The sequence below is a fragment of the Narcine bancroftii genome, chromosome 3 (genome assembly GCF_036971445.1).
Source record: "Narcine bancroftii isolate sNarBan1 chromosome 3, sNarBan1.hap1, whole genome shotgun sequence".
Lineage (NCBI taxonomy): Eukaryota > Metazoa > Chordata > Chondrichthyes > Torpediniformes > Narcinidae > Narcine > Narcine bancroftii.
The window spans coordinates 233,896,294-233,918,180 of record NC_091471.1 but is presented as its reverse complement, the minus strand read 5'-3'; the positions used below and the strand labels follow the sequence as shown (position 1 = coordinate 233,918,180).

The 21,887-nt window shown below is 44.7% G+C and overlaps 1 protein-coding gene across 6 annotated transcripts in view; it reads left to right on the top strand.

Annotated features, from left to right (window-relative positions):
- The window catches only part of LOC138758297 (scavenger receptor cysteine-rich domain-containing protein DMBT1-like), a 141,159-nt gene that overhangs the window by 12,308 nt on the left and 106,964 nt on the right, over positions 1 to 21,887 (top strand). For all 6 annotated transcript variants that reach the window (XM_069927012.1, XM_069927011.1, XM_069927009.1 and 3 more), the window contains 3 exons: positions 5,956 to 6,072; positions 8,173 to 8,208; positions 13,044 to 13,367. In XM_069927012.1, coding sequence (XP_069783113.1) covers positions 6,042 to 6,072; positions 8,173 to 8,208; positions 13,044 to 13,367 — 391 coding nt within the window. In that variant the 5' untranslated portion in view covers positions 5,956 to 6,041. The remainder of the gene's footprint in view (positions 1 to 5,955; positions 6,073 to 8,172; positions 8,209 to 13,043; positions 13,368 to 21,887) is intronic.

Sequence of the window (21,887 nt, the reverse complement as noted above, 5' to 3'; positions counted from 1 at the left end):
TGTAGCTCATTAATTCGATCCCTCTTTGACTTGGCTCAGACGTACACGTATGTTTTAAGAAGAGAGGGAGAGAAAATACGGGAAATTATAGACGGGTCAGCTTGACATCGGGGAAGATATTGGAATCCATCATTATAGGAGAAATAGCAGAACACTTAGGAAGGAATAATAGTATCGGAGCTAGTCAGTGTGGGTTCCTTAAAGGAAAATCTTGCTTGACTAATCTCCTGGAATTTTTCGAGGACGTAGCAAGGAGGATGGACTCGGGAGAGCCAGTGGATGTGGTGTACAAGAACTTCCAGAAAGCCTTCAATAAAGTCCCACACAGGAGGCTAGTTTTCAAAATCATGGAGCATGGTATCGGGGGTAGGGGGCTGTCATAGATAGATAATTGGTTGAGAAATAGGAAACAAAGGGTTGGGATAAATGGGTCATTTTCTGATGGCAGGATGTGACGAGTGGGGTCCCGCAGGGGACGGTGTTGGGCCCTCATTTGTTTATCATTTATGTAAATGATTTGGATGAGGGGATTAATAACTACATATGCAAATTCGCAGATGACACTAAACTGGGTGGTAGTGTGAAGAGCGAGGAGGACGTTAGGAAATTGCAGGGATACTTAGAGAGGGACTTTAGTGGAATGGGCGGAAAGATGACAGATGAAGTTTAATGTGAGTAAATATGAAGTTGTCCATTTTGCAGGCAGAAACAAGAGAGCAGAATATTATTTAAATGGTGTTAAGCTGGGAGTGGGGTAATGCAAAGGGATCTGGGCGTACTTGTTCACCAGTCATTGAAAACTAGCGAGCAGGTTCAGGGAGTGGTGAAGGAGGTGAACGGGATGTTGGGTTTCATAAAGAGGGGATTGGAGAATAGGAGTAGAGAAGCCCTCCTGCAGTTGTACAGGGCCCTGGTGAGACCTCACTTAGAGTATTGCATCCAGTTCTGGTCCCCATATTTAAGAAAGGACATACTTGCTATAGAGGGAGTGCTGAGCAGATTTACAAGGTTAGTTCCAGGATGGCAGGATTGACATACACTGATAGGTTAGAAAGACTGGGATTATATGCGATGGAGTTTAGAAGGATGAGGGAGACATGATTGAGGTATTTAGGATTATCAAAGGGCTTGACAGGGTGAAATCAGAGAACATGTTCCCAATGATGGGAGAGACTAGGACGAGAGGGCATAGTTTAAGAATACAGGGAAAGCCATTTAGCACAGAAATGGGGAGAATTTTTTTTACCCAGAGAGTTGTGGATCTGTGGAATGCATTGCCACAGAGGGTAGTGGGGGTGGATTTGTTGGATAGATTTAAGAGAGAGTTGGATAATGTTCTTGTGGGCAGGGGAGTTAAGGGTTATGGGGATAAGGCTGGGATTGGTTATTGAAAGAGAAATTTCAGCCATGATCTGATAAATGGTGGTGCTGGCTTGAAGGGCCAATCCAGCACCTATTGTCTATTGTTTTCACTACTACTTATCAGTAGTGGCCCAAATAATGTTGTAAATTGCTGAAATGTAATATTTCTTAGTTTATATGAACACTAACAACAAAATTGTTTTGCGAAATCTTTCCACATTCAATGACGTGATGAGTCACTGAGCGGAAGCCATTTTTTATTTTCTTGCTGTTCCTTGAATTACTATTCATTCTCAAAAATGTTATTGATCTAGATTCTCAAATACTACTGACCAAAATATTGTAGCTAAAATGCCAGAAACTTTGACAAAAGCAGAGGTTTTGGCTGATAAGGTAATATCTTACTGCGACAGGGATATTTCTCTCTCTCTCTGTTTTCTTTGCCAAACAGCTTCAGTTTTGGTCATGGGATTAGATTTTATTTTTTTATAATAAAATTTTACCTTAATATAATTTGTTTGATTAAGAAGAATCAGAATCAGGATTTATTGTCAGGACTAAAGATTTAAAAGAAGATAAAAGGAATCTCAGGGTTGTATGTGATGTCATGCATGTACTCGGACAATAAATCTGAAATCTGAGGTGTGCCACAGGAATGGTGTCATGACAACCTCCTTGTGCTCAACGTCGGCAAAACCAATGAGCTGATGGCAGACTTCAGGAGGGAGTCAGGGGAACACAACCTCATCGAGGGACTCATTGATGGAGAGGGTCAAGAAGATCAAGCTCCTGGGTGTCAACATCTCCGAGGATCTGTCCTGGAGCCTCCACATTGATGCAATCACAAATAAAGCTGGCCAGCAACTAGACTTTGTGAGGTGTTGGAGGAGATTCGGTCTGTCACCGAAAACTCTTGTAAACCTCTACAGATGGTCTGCGGAGAGCATTCTGGCTGGTTGCATCAATTCCTGGTACGGAGGCACCAACTTTCAGGACAAGAATAAACTCCAGCGGGTTGTTCACTCGGCCAGTGACATCACGGGCATCAGACTTCACTCCATCGAGGACATCGACATGATTCGGGGTCTTCAAAAAGCAGCCTCTATCTTCAAAGACCCTGCCCCCCAGGCCAGGCCCTCTTCACTCTGCTACGATTGGGGAAAAGGTCCAGGAGCCTGAAGATGAGCATCAGCGGTACAAGGACAGCTTCTTCCCCACTGCCATCAGATTCCAGAATGATTCATGAGCCAAAGGCATTCCCTGGCTTTTCATGCACTGTTATTTTTACAGTGATGTTGTACGATGGTTATAATATGAATGTTTGCACTGTGACACTGCCGCAAAACACAGAATTTCATGATCTGTTCATGACAATAAATTCTGATTCTGATCATTGATATAGACAACAAACAATAATGGTCCCAACACCATGAGTCGCAGGCACATTCAGCCAAGTTTTCAATATCAATCCTGTATGCTGTCTCAGCCCCTTCCTTTCTATAACCCACATCTCAGCAGACTTCCTTTCAGGGCCGGGTGCTAGTTTGCCGGTTTAATGATTACAAGGTATGTCCCAGTGGTGACACAAAAAGGTAACTCTGCTCTCTGGCCTCACACTCTGCAATTGTCCTGTTTACTCAACTCAAACCAACTCCAGCCGCATCTGAGAACCCAGCCTGTGCCAGCCCCCAGATTCTGCAACAACTCGTGTCTGATTCCGTTGAGGGCTAAGTTCAGGAGGCTGAATGAGTAACCATTTTGTTTGAACCCCGAGGTGCGGTTGCCAACTGCAATAGTGGTGGTGCCCTCTGCGATTTTTTTTCACGTTTAACAGGACGGAAAAAGATGGGCGCTTCTTTTAAATCAAAGGCCTGTGCAGCCTTTCCGTCCCACGAGCCCGTGTCGATTGCATTTTCCAATCAACCTCTGTTTTTGAAGGGTGGGAGGAAACTGGAGCACCCGGAGGAAACCCACGCAGACACGGGGAGCATAACAAAATAGTGAGCGTCATGCTGTTGCTTGGTTTATGGTGCATCAGGGCTCATCCCCACCTTCTTGCCTTTCCCCCATATCCCTTAATTTCTCTACGCTGTAGAAATCTATCCAACCCTGTCTTAATTATAATTACTGAGGACATCTCCACAGCTTCAATGCGCAGCGAATCTCATAGATTCACCTCCCTCTGGGAAATGCAGTTCCTCCTCACCTCCATCCTAAATCTACTCCCCTGGAATCTTGAGGCTATGTTCTGTAGTTCTGGTCTGCCACCCGCCACCCCCCCCCCCCCACCAATGGGAACAACTTACCTACCTCCATCTTATCAAGGCCTTTCAGGGTTTTAATGTGTCTATAAGATCCCCTCTCCAACGAGTACAGTCCCAGATGACGATCTCTCCTTATAAGCTAACACCCCCATCTCTAGAATCAACCTGGTGACCCTCCTCTGCACTGCCTCCAAACCTAGTATGTCCTTCTTCATGTGGGGAGACCAGAACTGCACTCAATACTCCAGATGCGGCCTCACCGGCACCTTGTACAGTTGCAGCAGGAACCTCCCTGCTCCCGATTTGAATCCCTCCAGCAGTGGAGGTCAACATTCCAGTTCTGGATGGCCCACCACATCTGCAAGCCCACCTCGGGTGACTCATGCACCAGCACTCCCAAATCCTTCCTTCTGCTGTGGCTGCATGCTGCCCTCACTTGCCAGTTAATCAATAATATAACATGGACCAATACAGCACAGAACAGGTCCTTCAAGCCTCGAGGTAGTGCTGACCCATATATTCCTTCCAATAAACCTTCCCAACCCTGGAACCCTCTATTTTTCTTCCATTCGTGTGCCTGTCTAAGAGTCTCTTAAATTCCCCCAATGTTCCAGTCTCCACTACCAGCCCCAGCAAGGCATTCCAGGCCCCCACAACTCTCTGTGTAAAACCACTTACCCCTGAAATTCTCTCCCTTTACTTTGTACAGACATCCTCTAGTGTTTGCTGATCCTGCCCTGGGAAACAGGTGCTGGCCGTCCACTCTATTGAAGCCTCTCATAATCTTGTTGACCTCTATCAAGTTTCCTCTCATCCTTCTATGCTCCAGAGAGAAAAGTCCCAGCTCTGCCAACCTTGCCTCATGAGACTTGTTTCCCAATCCAGGCAATGTCCTGGTGAATCTCCTCTGCCCCCTCTTTGTAGCTTCCACATCCTTCCTGTAATGAGGTGACCAGAACTGAACACAATACTCCAAGTGGGGTCTCATCAGAGATTTGTAGAGCTGCAACATAACCTCTCGACTCTTGAACTCAATCCTCCTTTTAATGAAGCCCAGCGTCCCATAGGCCAGTGGTTCTCAACCTTTTTCTTCCCTCCCACAGACCACTTGAAGTAATCCCTGTGCCATCAGTGCTCTGTGATCAGTAAGGTGTTGCTGAAGGTGCTCTGTGGGTGGAAAGGGAAGGTGGAGAATCACTGCTCTGGACCCAATTGTTACTGAAATATTGAGCTTGAAAAAAATGGTCATTGGCCCATTTCCTTTAGAGTTCTGAAACCGGGCTAATCACAAGTCAATGAGGGAAGACCACCTTAAGCAATCCCTTACTAATCACAGAGCACTGATGGCAGAGAGATTATTTAAGTGGGATGTGAGTGGAAAGAGAAAGGTTAATAACCACTGCCATAAGGTGTTCTGAACTCTCCTGTGAACCTGTGTGACGACCTTGAGGGATGTATGGATTTGAACCCCAAGGTCCCTCTGTTCATCCACAGTCTGAAGTAACTGACCATTAACCCTGGACTCAGCCTTCTGATTTGTCCTTCCAAAATGCATCAACCTACACTTAACTGGGTTGAACTCCATCTGCCACTTCTTGGCCCAACTCTACATCCTGTTGATATCCTCTTGTAACCTTTGACAACTTTCAGCTCCATCACACCTCCAACCTTCCTGTCATCCACGAACTTACTGACCCATCCATCCACTTCTTCATCCTGATCATTTACAACACTCACAAAGAGCAGGGGGGGTCCCAGAACACATCCTTGCGGCCCCTCCACTCATCACCGACCTCCAGGCAGAATACTTCCCTTCCACCACCACTCTCTGCTTTCTATCTGCAATACAATTTTTTATCCACACGGCCAAGGTTATATGGATCCTGTATCTCATAACTTTCTGAACAAGTCTCTCATGGGAGACCTTACTATAATCCACGTAGACCACATCTATTGCCCTACCCTCATTAATATTATTATTTTTAAAAATAATTGTAAATTGGACATTCAGCGGTGTAACTGGCAAAATTTGGTACTACAAATCCATTCTGCCGAATTTACACCCTGTTATGCTTTGAACAGTGGGAGAAAACCAGAGCCCCCGGAGAAAACCTACACAGACACAGTGAGAAACATACAAGCTCCTTATAGACAGTGCGGGACTCGAACCCCTGTCCCGATCACTGGGGCTGTAAAGGCTTTACACTTAACCTTTCTTTTGTGAGAAGCCTTTTTGATGTGAACGAGGTTGTCTTCGATGCTTAGTAAACCTACCTTGGGGGAAAAATGAAGTCTGAATGTTGAAAATTTGCTTTGCCATGTCTTTCAGAGAATCGTGTCATCACTGGTCTCTTCCCCTCCTGTGTGATCCCCTTCCCATCTTTTAAACTCTCACATGTGACTGAAGGAAGTTTTATGATGCGCCTCTGTTTAGTTTTCTACGTTGGTGAGTAATGTTAACCTCATCTTTCGAATCCATGGTGAATCGGCCACGGGGAATCTCAGCGCTCAACGTCACAGATACAGGACCTTTGGCTCATCTTCTCTGTGTTGCTGAACAGTTATTCGGCCTTGTCCCATAGCCCTGCCATCCAAGGACCTGACCTAATATTACATAACCTTAAGGATTCTTATGGATGGGATCTATGCGCATTTGGAGAAGTCCAGACTACTCCAGGATAGTTAGCCTAGCTTTGTGAGGGGAATGTCATGCCTCACGAGTCTAATTGAGTTTTGTATAGTGGTTACAAAAGAAATTGATGAGGGTCAGGTGATAGATGTGGTCCACGTGGTTTTTAGCAAGGCATTTGACAAGGTCCCCCATGAGAGACTCGTCCAGAAAGTCATGAGGCAGGGGATCAGTGGAATCCTGGCCATGTGGATAAAAAAATTGGCTTGCAGAGAGTAGTGGTGGAAGGAAAGTATTCTGCTTGGAGGTCGGTGACGAGTGGAGGGGTCACAGGGATCTGTTCTGGGACCCCCTGCTCTTTGTGATTTTTGTAAATAAGGTGGAAGAATGGGGGTCAGTAAGTTTTCATGAGGAGTTTTGGATGGAACTGAAGGTTGTCGATGGTTACAAGAGGATATGGATGAGATGCAGAGTTGGGCAGAGAAATGGCAGATGGAGTTCAATCCATATCAGTGAGAGGTGATGTATTTTGGAAGGACAAACCAGAAGGCTGAGTCCAGGGTTAATGGTCAGTTACTTAAGAGTGTGAATGAACAGAGGGTCCTTGGGGTCCCAATCCATACATCCTTCAAGGTCGCTGCGCAGGTTGATAGGATAATTCAGAAGGCCTATGGGACACTGAGCTTCATTAATAGGGGGATTAAGTTGAGGAGTAGAGAGGTCATGTTATAACTCTACAAATCTCTGGTGAGACCCCACTTGGAGAATTGTGTTCAGTTCTGGTCACCTCATTACAGGAAGGATGTGGAAGTTCTGGAGAGGCAGCAGAGGAGGTTCACCAGGACGTTGCCTGGATTGGGAAACAAGTCTTATGAGGCAAGTTTAGCAGAGCTGGGACTTTTCCCTTTGGAGCGTAGAAGGATGTCAGGAGACTTGATAGAGGTCTACAAGATTCTGAGAGGCATAGACACGGTGAATGACCAGTGCCAGATTTCCCCAGGGCAGGATCAGCAAACACCAGAGGATGTCAGTATAAAGTGAAGGGAGGGAAGTTCAGGGGTAAGTTTTTTTTTAACACAGAGAGATGTGGGGGCCTGGAATGCCTTGCTGGGGATGGTGCTGGAAGCTGGAACATTGGGGATATTGAACAGAATCTTAGACAGACATGGATGAAAGGAAAGTAGAGGGTTATGGGGTAGGGAGGATTTAGTACTTTGATTCATAGGAAGGGATATACTGGTTGGCATAACATTGAGGGCCGAACAGCCTGTACTGTGCTGTATTTTTCTATGTTCAGTCACAATTGGGTCTAGACCAGTGATCCTCAACCTTTTTTTCCACTCACAGACCACCTTAAACAATCCTTTACCAATCACAGAGTACCTATGGCATAGGGATTACTTAAGGTGGTATGTGTGTGGAAAGAAAAAAGTTTGAAAATCAGTGAGATGCCATCCATCACGTACGTGATGTACGTACTCTGACAATAAATCGGAACCTTGAACTTCTTCACGTAGAGATAGTGAGAGTGTTGGTTGAGCTGCCAGCTGAATCGAACGCAGGCTCTATTGTGTCACCTAAGACAATGTTCAATAGGTGGGGTATGGTCTGGGTGCTAATCAATGCATAGTTCAGCACAGATTAGATGGGCCAAATGGCCTGTTCCTTCTGCAGAGCTTTCTAGGCCCATGGAGATGTTGCAGGGATCAGGAAACTTTCACAGTAAACTGGGCCAAAGGCAGGCAAATCGATCAGCATGCTGTAGGGTGCCATGACTCTGTGAGATGTTCACCGTTCGGGGTCGGGAGGGTGGTGGGGATCAAGAAATTGAAGCAGGAGCGGGCATGATATCTGTAGAAATGTGATAGGCAGGGTACACACTGTCACACTTTCCTTTACTCTGTTTCTCGTCCACAGTTCTCCTGGTCGCCCACGAGTCTGTGGCCTCTGAAGGTGAGTGGCACACGCTAAAAACAAGCAATTTCATCTTGAGCCACTGCTCTCAGTCATCGCATATCTGACCTTCTTTAAAACCATTGGGGATGTTCAGGTCAGCGAGGAAGGTTTTCAAAGCTGGCAGAGGGATCTGGACCAGCTGGGAAAATTGGGTGATAGAATTTAATGCAGACAAGTGTGAGGTGTTGCATTTTGGAAGGGCAAACCAAGGAAGGACGTCCACAGTGAATGGTTGGGCACTGAGGAGTGCGGGAGATCCGAGGGAAATGGGAATACAGATACATAATTCCCTGAAAGTGGTGGCATCACAGGTGGATTTTGGCATCTTGACCTTCATAAATCAAAGTATTGAGTACAGGAGATGGGATGTTATGGTAAGTTGTATAAGACATTGATGAGTCCAAATTTGGAGTATTGTGTGCAGTCTGGTCGCAGAACAGGAAAGATATCAAAAAGATAGAAAGAGTGCAGAGAAGATTTACTAGGATGTTACCCAGACTTCAGGAACTGAGTTACCGGGAAAGGTTAAACAGGTTGGGTCTTTATTCCCTGGAATGTAGAAGAATGAGGGAAGATTTGATAGAGGATGTTGCCCGGACTTCAGGAACTGAGTTACAGGGAAAGGTTAAACATGTTGGGATATTTTCCCTGGAGTGGAGAAGAATGAGGGGATATTTGATAGAGGATGTTGCCTGGACTTTGGGGGTGTGTGTGTGTATTTGTGTGTCTATGTGTGAATTTGTTTGTGTATGTTCATGTGTATGCGTGTGTATGTTTGGGTATGTGCGTGTATATGTGTGCTTGTATGTGTCAGAATGTGTGTGATTTTCAGCATTTGCATGTTTGTGTATGTGCATGTGTGTGTACGTGTGTGTGCATGTGGCTGTGTTTATGTATGTTAGAGTGTGTGTGTGTACGTGTGTGTGCATGTGGCTGTGTTTATGTATGTTAGAGTGTGTGTGTGTGTGCGTGTGTGTGCGTGCATGTGTGTGGGTATGTGTGTGTTTGTGTAAATGCACGTGTGTATGTGCCTCATTCTGTCTCTCTGACTGGGTGTTTGTGTGTATCTGTGTGTGCGCGCGTGTGTATGTATGTATGTGTGATTATCTGTGTGTGTGCGCATGTGTGTGTTTATCTGTGGATGCATGTGCGTGTCTTGTCTATGTGTGTGCACGTGCACCTGTGTGCGCCTATCTAGCTCTCTTTTCTATTTCTCACTTCTCTTCCCTGATCCCCCATCTCCTTTTCTCCAGAGCACCCACCCTTCACCATGCTTTCAGAGTTGGCCTCTGCCCACTCCCACTCTCACCTCAGGGCCTTGCTCTTCTAACCTCCCATCTGCATCCACCTGTTGCCCCTCGCCTGTTAGCCAGCACTCCTCCCCTTCCCCTTCCTGCCCCACCACTCTTTCATTCACCCAGTCACCTCTTTCTGTCCTTCATTTATACCTCTCCTGCTGCTGTAAGCCTCTGCGAGATCACCCCTTGTCCTCCTGCACTCCAAGACATAAAGATCGAGTCTGCTCGATGTTCCCCAGTCACTCAGGTCCAGACAAAAGTTGTGCCAGAATGCCAGTTGGTTCGAGTTTGTCATCACCTGACTATGCACACACAACCAGGCCATACAGCGATTCTCCTGGCGATGGGTGCTCACACAGCCAGACCCAATACACAATACATCATAATCACATCTCTTCGTAAAGAAATTGTAGCTACTGGGAAATATTTTGGGGTGATTATAGGACACAGTTCCTCACTGTCACAGCCTCAGAAATGTTCCACGATAACTACTTCAGCCGCATTGACAAGCTGCCCTCAGATTGGAGGAACAACACCCCAACTTCCATCTGGGCACCCTCCAAGTGATTGGCATCAACATCTACTTCTCCAATTTCCATTAGCACCCCTTCCCCACTTATTTCCCCCATGGCCTTTCCTCCTGCTCTATCTCTCTCTCTCTCTCTGTGAGCTCTGCTGTAGGGAAGAATTCAGTCCACAGACTGTATAACACACTTAAATGTACACATCAGGTCCCTGTACCTTCCTGGCTCCAAGTGCCCGACTGGTCCCCGAAGGGGCCGGCTCGAGTCTTAATATGGGCGGGTGATTGACAGCCGGCAGGTGGGGCCAGCATTCCACATTGCCTACCTGCACGTACAGTGGTTGCCCCCTGCTGGAGGCTAATAGGTGCAGCTAGGAGATGATATCACCAAACTCTCTCATTCACTCTTTCTTTCTCCATCCCTCTCGGTTTCTCACTCATCCACTCTAAAACTCTCTCCTCTTCTCTCTGTCTCTCACTCATCCACCCTCATTCTTTCCCCTTCACTCTGTTTCTCACTCACCCCTCTAAACCTTTTTTCCCTATCTCTCACTCTCTTTTTCTCTCACGCACTCTCTCTCACGAACCCTCTCTCACTAACCCTCTCTCTCTCTCCCCTTTCTCTCTCACTCACTCTCTCCCCTTTCTCTCTCTCACTCACTCACTCTCTCTCCTTTCTCTCTCTCACTAACCCAGTCTCTCCCTCTCTCATGGACCCACTCTCCCTCTCTCACGGACCCACTCTCCCTCTCTCTCTCACGAACCCACTCTCACTCTCTCCTCTTTCTCTCTCTCTCACGAACCCACTCTCTCTCACGAACCCACTCTCACTCTTCCCTTTCTCTCTTTCTCATGAACCCACTCTCTCCCTCTCTCACAAACCCACTCTCCCTCTCTCACGAACCCACTCTCCCTCTACGAACCCACTCTCCCTCTCTCTCTCTCACGAACTCACTCTCTTTCTCACTCACCCACTCTCTCTCACTCACCCACTCTCTCTCACTCACCCACTCTCTCTCATGAACCCACTCACTCTCTCTCACTCATCCACTCTCACTCTCTCCCCTTTCTCTCTCACACACCAACTCTCTCTCTCACCAACTCTCTCTCACGAACAATCTCACTCTTCTCCCCTTTTTCTCTCTTTCACGAACCCACTCCCACTCTCCCTTTTCTCTCTTTCACTCTCTCCCCTTTCTCTCTCTCACTCACCAACTCTTTCACGAACCCACTCTCATTCTCTCCTCTTTCTCTCTCTCTCTCATGAACTCATTCTCTCCCTTTTCTCTCTCTCTCTCATGAACTCACTCTCTCCCCTTTCTCTCTCTCACTCACCCACTCTCTGTCTCCCCTTTCTCTCTCACAAACCCACTCACACTCTCCCCTTTCTCTCTCTCTCTCACTCACCCACTCTCTCTCTCACTCACCCACTCTCACGAACCCACTCTCACTCACGAACCATTTCACTCTCTCCCCTTTTTCTCTCTCTCTCTCTCATGAACCCACTCTCACCCCCTTCTCTCTCTCTTTCCTCTTCTCTCCCTCAGTCTCTTCCCCCTGTCTCCTATCACAGAACCAGGATCAATTCTCACTTTTCCTCTTCGCCAGTGCTCACCTTTTGATGACAGGCCGTGACTCTCCCCCCACCCCCATCCCATTCTTCCCTCTTGAATTCTCATCTTTATTTGAGACGCCTACCTGCATTTTGGTTCCACCTTGAAGGGCTCAGGCCTGAAACGTCGGTAAAATGGCATTACCTCCTCTGGACGCTGCAAGACCAGCTGAATTCCTCCAACAGTTACTGTGTGTTTTTACCACAATCAAAGCATTAGCAGATTCTTGTTCCTCATTGTGTGGTTATATACAAATGCCCTCCCCACCCCCCGCTCCTGCCGGGACCCCGAGGCCCCCCACCCCCACCCCTGACAGGAGCCCTAGGTCCTCACTGCCACTGGGAGACTGAGGATTTTGGAGAATACGATTTTGGATCATCGGAGTCGGACTGTATTCTACATTTGTCACATGGAATAGAAACAAGACAATTTAACTTTAGACATGTGTGCTCTGTGAACCACTTTAAATCACAGCAAACAGTGAAGCATTCATCGTATTAAAAAGTGTCCCAAACCTCATCGGACAACAAAAGATTCAAAACCTGCTCCCAGGGTCTTTTGGTTTTAACTAGCGGGGCTAGTCTTCTATCAGCTAAATGATCAGAAATGAGAGCTGTTAAGCCTTTATGGGAAGGTCATTAATCAATATATGTGTCACAAACTGTCGCCTATCTATCTGAGAACCAATGAACTGTAAGTAAGGTCCCCACACTCTACCGAATGTGCTGTGTTTTGTCCATAGGTTAGATGTGATTTTTCTCCACGGGAACGCAACTCTGCATTTACACATTCCATCATGTGGTACTTAGCCGGAGTCGGACTTCCACAAAACCGCTAAACACCCCATGACTACATCCAAGGCGAGCTTCGCGAACAAAATCTAATCAATCTGAACTGCACTTCTCCGTCTTCCCCTAAGAGGAACAGCTTCCGGGTCCTTGTAACTTTTGTTTTAAGAATATCCCCCTGAGTCTTCCCAAAAAAAGGTGTCACCAGACAGGAGGAGTGGTTGAAAGTTCCCCACTCCACACAGTGTCTGAAATCTCAGACTTTGATCTGTGTCGTTTCTGAGGTGAAAGGTACAGCTGGTGCCCTGCACCATCCTGTATCTGACATTGATGACACCCATCAATGGCTTTGTTTATTGGATTAAACTCCATGAATATTAAAATATTCAGAATAAAAACGTCACCTCGGAAAATCTGAGATTGAACAAAGTGTCTCCGTTTTCAGTGGTACATATATTTTTTCTTTGGAAGACACAGGTCGTAAGGAGGGAAGAGGTTGTATGTGGTCAATTTTGCATGAATCTTGGGGTTATATGTGATGCCAGGATAACGCTGAAAGCTGTATCTGACATTGAACAGCCTCAACCACTGTGGTTGTTCCGTTCCCCAGACTCGGAAAACCTTGTGTTGCGGCTCGTCGACGGTGACAGCATGTGCTCCGGCCGCGTGGAGGTGTTCTACAACAACACGTGGGGGACAATCTGCGATGACTACTGGGATGTGGCGGACGCTGTGGTTGTCTGCCGGCAGCTGAACTGTGGCTTTGCGGAATCGGCCAGGGGCTCGTCCCAGTTCGGTGAGGGCCTCGACGACATTTGGCTGGACGATGTGGAGTGCGTGGGCTCCGAGGGCAACCTGCGGCAGTGCAAGCTCAGGCCAATCGGAGACCACAACTGCAACCACGTGGAGGATGCCGGAGTCATATGCAACCCCGGTAAGAAAATGCCCTGGGCTCGCCACCCCATTCTGTATCACAGGAGCATAAGAGCCTTGGCTGATACCCTTCCTCTCTAACCCCGGGGTAACTGGGCAGTGACAGGAAGCAGGAACCCTTGCTGATTCCCCCCACCTCACTCACCCTGGGGTCACTGGGCAGTGACGGGGAGCAGGAACCCTAGCTGATTCCCCCACTTCACTAACTCCGGGGTCACTGGGCAGTGATAGGGAGAAGGAACCCTGGCTGATTTCCTCCCCCCCCTCTCTAACCCCGAGATCACTGAGCATGATGGGGACCATGAACCCTGACTGATTCCCCCTCTAACCCCAGGGTCACTGGGCAGTGATGGGGAGCAGGAACCCTGACTGATTACCCCCTCTCTAACCCCGGGGTCACTGGGCAGTGACGGGGACCAGGAATCCTGGCTGATTCCCACCCCCCCCCACTAACCCCGGAATCACTGGGCAGTGATAGGGAGAAGGAACCCTGGCTGATTCCCCTCCCTCCCTAACCCCGGGGTCACTGGGCAGTGATGGAGAGCAGGAACCCTGGCTGATTTCCCACCCTCTCTCTAACCCCAGGGTCATTGAGCAGTGAGAGGGAGCAGGAACCCTGGCTGATTCCCCCCCCACCCTCTTACCCTGGGGTTACTGGGCAGTGATGGGGAACAGGAACCCTGGCTGATTTCCCCCCCACTTCTCTAACCCTGGGGTCACTTGGCAGTGAACCTGGCTGGTTCACACGATATAGCAGCAGAAGTCAGCCCATCGAGCCCTCCCTGCCATTCCAACCATGAGTTGATCCATTCTCCCACTCAGCCCCACTCCCCAGCTTTCTCCCTGTAACCCTTGATGCCCTGATTCATCAAATACTTGTCAATCTCTGCCTTAAATACAGACAACGACCTCTCTATCAGCTGCCCGTGGTCCAAACAGACTCACGACCCTCTGGCTAAGAAATATTTTTGCGTTACTGCTTCAAATTCAATGCCCTTTTATTCTAAAGTTTTGCCCTATTGTCCAAAAATCCACTATGGAGGGAAAAGTCCAGGACTTTCAGCTTTCGAAATGCCTCTACAAGGTTCCCCCCTCCCATCCTTCTGTGCTCCGAACGGTTACAATCCATGAGCCGACAATCGTTCTCTTTCCTTCCTGGAATCCTTCTGTAAATCTTCTCTGAACCCTCCCCGTCTTTTCTCCCAAAAGCTGCACCCTGCGCTCCAAGTGAGGTCTCTCCGGTGACGTGTAGAGTCCCTGTTATCCCTGTTATAGAGATGAATGTCAACATCGTGTTCTCCCCCCTTCACCTCTGACTCAACCTGGAGTGCAATCTCTGGGGTGTCCTGCACGAAGACTTTATTATAAGGTTTGAGTGGGTCCCAAAGGTTAAGAACCGGATTGAGGCACCATGCACAAGTTCATTCTCAAGAGAATGGAGAAGCAACTGAATCTAAACGCTAGATTAACTTAAAGGCACAGTTAGCAAGGGGAGTGACGTGCAACGTGGGTAACAAGGGAATACCAACAGAACTGAGGAATGGCACAAACACATCTACCACCACTTTGCGTATTCTCCCAACCACACTGCAGTCCTCCCGGACCCTCAGCGCCATCCACCTGACCGCCTACGTCAGGGTCCTCTGCGAATGTAGTCTCAGAGCCATCTATTCCCTACTCCAAATCATTGATGTACACGTATGATCCCCAAGGGGGTGCTAGTGCACCTCCTCCCTCTCCACCAAGGGTGGTGGAATGATCCAAGGGGCGGTGAGGGAACAGGGGACGTACCGAACCTTCAGTCCTGTTGTAAGTCGGCCTACTGCAAAGTTTAATGGAGCAGGTGGAGTAATTCTCTGCTCAGATTCTGAGTGGCAGTAGTGAACAACATAAACAGAGACAAGGCATTCTCGAGAGAGCCGACCCCGGTGACTGCCATATTGTACTGGCTCACTGCCGCTGCTAATCACCCTCTCAGAGGTGCCACTGACCCAATCCCCCCTCAGCCCCACCACTAACACCCACCCAGGTCCCACCATTTACCTCCCTCTCAGCCTCGCCACAAACCAGGCCTCAGCTTCACCACCAATCACCTGAAAGTCCCACCAATAACCCACCCTCAGCCCCACCACTATCAAACTCTCATCAACACCAATAACATCTCTCTCAGCCCCACCACTAACACCCACCTCAGCCCCACCACGAACCCCCCACCTCAGCCACATCACTAAACCCCTCAGCCTCACCACCAACCCCCCAGTCCCACCACGAACCTCCCCACCTTAGTACCACCACTAACCTCCTCAGCTCCACTACTAACCCCCCTCAGCCCCAGCACTAACCCCCCTCAGCTCCACCACTAAATCCCCTCAGCCCCACCACTAACCCCCCTCAGCCCCAGCACTAACCCCCCTCAGCTCCACCACTAAATCCCCTCAGCCCCACCACTAACCCCCCTCAGCCCCACCACTAACCCCTCTCAGCCCCCCCACCAATCACCTATAAGCTCCACCATTAACCCACCCTCAGCCCCACCACTCTCCCCCTCTCATTAACACCAATATCCCCTCTCGGCACCACCACTAAACCCCCCCCCTCAGCCACACCACTAACCCCCTCAGCCACACCACTAACCCCCTCAGCCACACCACTAACCCCCTCAGCCACACCACTAACCCCCTCAACCCCACCACTAACCCCCTTCTCAGCTCCACCATTATCCCCCCTCTCAACCCACCACTAACACCCCCTCTCAGCCCCACCACTAAACCCCCTCTCAGCCCCACCACTAATCCCTCATCCCCACCACCAATCACCTGTCAGTCCCACCATTAACCCACCTTCCAGCCCCCCATGATCCCCTCTCATTAACACCAATAACCCCTCTCTTGGCACCACCACTAAACACCCCTCAGCCCCACCATGAAACCCCTCAGCCCCATCACTAACCCCCCCGCCTCAGCCCCACAATGAACCCCCCACCTCAGCCGCATCACTAAACCCCCACAGCCCCACCACTAACCCCCCACAGCCCCACCACTAAACCCCACAGCACCAGCACTAACCCCCTTCTCAGCCCCACCACTAACCCCCTTTTCAGCCCACCACTATCCCCCCTCTCAGCCCCACCACTATCCCCCCTCTCAGCCCCACCACTACCCCCCCTCTCAGCCCCACCACTACCGCCCCTCTCAGCCCCACTACTAATCCCCCTTCAGCCCCACCACAATCTCCCCCTCAGCCCCAACACTAACTCCCCCTCTGCCCTACCACTAATCCCCCTCTCAGCACCACCAGTAACCGTCCTCTCAGCCCCACCACTAAACTCCCTCTCAGCCCCACCACTAACCTGCCTCTCAGCAACACCAGGAAACCCCCTCTCAGCCCCAACTAACCCCCCTCTCAGCCCCACCACCAACCCCCCTCTTATTTGTTTTGCAAACTTTATTTTAAAGATAACAAAAATATAACATACAGTATAGAAATAATTTAAAAAAAGATTTTGCATTAACACCCATTCCCCCCTCCCACCCCTATAGCCAACTCCCTCAAGGGAAGCATTAAAAAAAAAAGAATATATATATATACATATATATATATATATATATATATGTATATATATAAATAACATTTCAAAGTATATCTAAATGCATATATTTCAAATACGGTGACGACTTACTAACAAAGAAAGAATGATTATCATGTAATATATGTATTTTTTTCCACAACAACACATACTTTCAATTCATTATGCTAATGTGCTATATTAATCTCAGTATCATCTTTCCAGGTTCTAGCAACACATTTATGTGCTACAGATAACACCAAACATACAAAAGCAATTTGAATTTTATCTCATCCCATTCCCCTTAACGAATACAAATTTCCCAACAAGAAAATCGTTGGATCTAACGGTAGTATAAAATTATATAATTTCTCCAAAACGAATTTAATTCCTTGCCAAAATTATTTAACTTTAACACAATTCCATACAGCATGTAGAAAAGTTCCAAATACATGAACCACATCTAAAACAAGAATCCGAATTACTAAACCAATATTTTTTAAAACTTTTCTGGGGTCAAATATAATTGATGTAAAAAATTATAATTAATCATTCCATATCTTACATTAGTCAATTTAATTACATTGTCCTGACACATATTCACTCAAGCATCTTTGGGAAAAATAAATACTAATCACTCTCCCATTTAAGTTTAGATTTCTCCCAATCTGGTTTATCCATACTGTCTTGTAACAAATTATACATAACTGAAATATAACCCTTTTTCGTTACAGAGGAAATCAAAGATTAAAATCTTGACAAAGTAGGTAAAATCATCTCTCTACCATAATTATCTTTTATCAAAGCCCTAAGTTGATAATACACAAACAAAGAATTTACAGGTATATCAAATCTTTCTCTCAATTGCCCCTCTACAAAACAATCTTGTATTGTCTTTATACCTTCAGAGTTCCAAATCTTTAAATGATTCTTAAACATTGAGAAAGGAATAAGCTGATTGTTATACAATGGAGTTAAAATGGATAATTTATCTTTTGAACCTATCACCCTATTTTTTAAACCAAATCTTTAACTAATGCTTCAATATCAGCATATCATATTGCTGTAACAAAATCAAATTCCAACAAAATATAAATTCATGTATTTCAATCCTAGGAATATATGCCATCTTAACATTAGCCCAGCTGGGAGGCTGATCTAAATCCATCAATCTACTAATAAACTTTAAATGAGCCGCTTCATAATAATTTTGGAAATGTGGTAGTTGTAGTCTGCCCAATGTATACTTCCATGTAAGTCTATGCAACACCATTTGAGCTAGTTTACCTTTCCATAAAAGCTCTCGCACTGCTTTATTCAAATCTTGAAAAAAGCCCTTAGAAAGTAAACAAGGTAGTGACTGAAATAAATATTGAATTCGAGGGAAAATATTAATTTTAATACAATTAACCCGACCAATCAATGTTAATGGAAGATCTTTCCACTTAATCAAATATGCTTTAATCTGTCTCAATATAGGTATATAATTTAATTGATATAATGATTGATAATTCGTATCCATAAACACACCTAAATATTTAATTTTACTTGTCTACCTTAATTTTGTAATTGTTTTAAACTCAGAATAATCTCCCACTCCAACTGGTAAAATTTCACTTTTATCTCAATTAATTTTATATCCCAATAATTTTCCAAATTTCAACAAACACTCTTGCAATTGTTTCAATGACCATTCCGGTTCCATCAAATATACCAACACATCGTCCGCAAATAAATTAATTTTATATTCTTCATTCTTAACCCTCATCCCTCTAATTTCTTCATTTTGTCTAATAACCTGAGCTAACGGTTCAATAACCAATGCAACAGGGCTGGTGACAATGGGCAGCCCTGTCGAGTTGAATGAGTCAATTTAAATGGTAAAGAAATCTGTCACCATCCTAGCAATCGGGTTCGTGTATAAAGCCTTAACTAAACCAATTAAAAAAAAGGACGAATTTAAATTTCCCTAACACTTAAAATAAAAAATCCCACTCAATCCTATCAAATGCAACCATCATAGGATGGTTAGGTTGCTTTCGATATGCGTTGACCAAAGTAATTAATTGAAATATATTATCTGATGCATTTCTATTCTTAATAAAACCTGTTTGATCAATGTGTACCAATTTAGGGAAATATATAGCAAGTCTATTAGCTAATACTTTCGCTATAATTTTATAATCTACATTTAACAAAGAGATAGGTCTATATGAAGACACTTTTAATGGATCTCTATCTTTTTTTGGAATGACAGTTATTAAAGCACTTGAACATGATTCTGGTAACTTCTGATCTTCAGTAACTTGATCCAACACTTCTCCAAATTCATGAGAAAAATCATCAAAAATCATCCCCTGGGGACTTTTCATTAGGCATTTCCTGAATAGCTTCCTTTATTTCAAAATCCGTAAATGAAGATCCCAGTTCCTGAACATCATTTCCATCTAATTTAATTTAGATAAGTAAGAATCAAAAGAACCATTATCTTGTTTCCCCTCAGAAGTATATAATTTTTGATAAAATGAATAAAACTGGTCATTAATTTCCTGAGGCTTATGTTATTATTGAATTCTTCTTAACAGCATTAATAGTCCGAGACATCTGTTCAGCTTTCAATTGCCAGGCAAGTGAGCTCTTTCCCCCAACTCATAATAACGTTGTTTAGATTGATTAATTAAGTGCTCAAACTGATAAATTTGTAAAGTATTATAATGTAATTTCAACCTCGCTAATGCAACTTTTTAAAAATCTTCTGTTATACCTTTCTGAAAATCCTTCTCTAACTCAGCAATCTTATTTTCTAATTCTAAACTTTCTGCCATATATTGTTTCTTAACCTTCGTAGAATAACTAATGATTTGCCCTCTCAAATAAGCTTTTAAAGCAACCCATATTACAAAATGACTATCCACAGAATGAACATTTTCAGTCAAAAATAAAGAAATCTGCTCTTTAACAAAAGTAACAAACTTTGGTTTATTCAATAACATTGTATTAAACCTCCATCTAAACAACGGATGAACTTTCACAGGAAAAAAGTAATAATGAATGATCTGATTTAACTCTACTTTTATATTCAGCTCATAATACTTTACCTTGTAAATGTGCTGATACCAAAAATAAATCAATTCTAGAAAATGAATCATGTCTCGAAGAATAAAAAGAGAAATCTTTCTCTGTAGAATTAACTTTCCTCCAAATATCCACTGAATTTAAATCTTTCATTAACACATTAATTTGTTTTGCCATCTTTGATTTCCTTATACTTTTTGGATTTCTGTCCAATAAAGGGTCGAGAACACAGTTAAAATCACCACCAACTAAAACATTTTCATTAGTTTGAGTTAACAATAAAAAATGCTTCTGAAATAAACTAAACCATAACATCGATATTATGGGCATAAAGATTCAGCAAAGTCCAAGATTCAGCAAAAAATTTACAGTTCACTCTTAATACTCTGCCAGCATACCCCTCTGAAGATTTCAATTCAAAGGGTAATTTTTTTATGAATCAAAATCGCTACTCCTCTTGCCTTAGAATTAAAAGAAGAAAAAACATGACCAACCCAATCTCTTTTCAATTTCAGATGTTCTTTCTCAGTCAAATGCGTTTCTTGTAAAAAAGCAATATCAATTTTCATTTTTTTAATATAAGCCAATATTCTCTTTCTCTTAATTGGATTATTTAACCCCTGCACATTAAAAGTTGCAAAATTCAATTGAAACTTTTTTTTAACTATTAATATATTTACACACTATAAAATAATGCTCCCCTCTATAATTCTTCCAAAAAAGAAAAACCCCATCAAAATTTTTAAAAAACGAACAAAAAAAAACCACTCAAAGATAGTAATACCCTAAAAATCTGGGTGTGGTGAACCCACTAGTGGTAGATGACTATCAAAGTTTTCAGTGTCATCACCCCCCCCCGTCCCAGCCAGATACATATTTATTATTTAATCAAACACAATCAAATATAATCCATATATTCAGCCCAGTGATTCCAAGCCCAACGACTGCTCCAGATCTTCAACATCAAGAAGATTTTCTTCTTTCTTTCCATTCTTTCCATACCCATGTCCATTTCCATTTCCTCTCCTCTTAGGAGATAATGGAGGAGAACACCCGTTTCTTCGCAATTCCGGCAAAGAAATAGCAAAAACCAAAGCATCATGATCATTTTCAAAAAATTGAGATTGAAAGTTACCATGGAAAACCTTCGTAGGCTTTTCGCCACAAAACATCTTTAGCTGTATTGAATTCTCATAATATTCAAATAACCTCTTGACTCAAATCAGCATAAATAAACACTATTATATTGAACCATTAATGGAGATCGATTCTGCCGCGCGTTCTGCACTGCCATACATAAAATCATTTCTCGATCTTGATATTTTAAACAATGAATCAAGACTGCTCTCGGTGTTTGTCCTGGGAGTGGTTTTCTTCTCAGAGCTCTGTGAGCCCTATCCAATTCCAAACCTTCAGGGAAAAGGTCTTTACCCAGCACCTCCAGGATCCAGTGCTTAAAATTTTTTTATAGGGTCAGCACCTTCAATGTCCTCTGGGAGACCAACTATTTTCACATTATTCCTCCGACTTTGATTTTCCAACAAATCAATCTTCTTCATTAAATCTCTTTTCTGAATCCCTCAATCTACAAAAGAACCTTCCACTTTTTCTCTATTACATTCTACCTGGGTTTGACACTCAGAGAAAGCTGTTCCAATTTTCTTAAAATCATCTGATTTTATACATTTAATAATATCACTTTTAACTACAGTCATTTCCTGTTTCACAGTTGACATTTCATCACACAAAGTATACATTTTTATTTTCATCTCCAAAAATCCTTGATGCATTTGAGTTGATATTTGTTATGACATTTTATGCATTTGCTGCATTTGACCAGCAATCCCTTCCAAAACAATAAACACTGAATCCAGTCCAGAT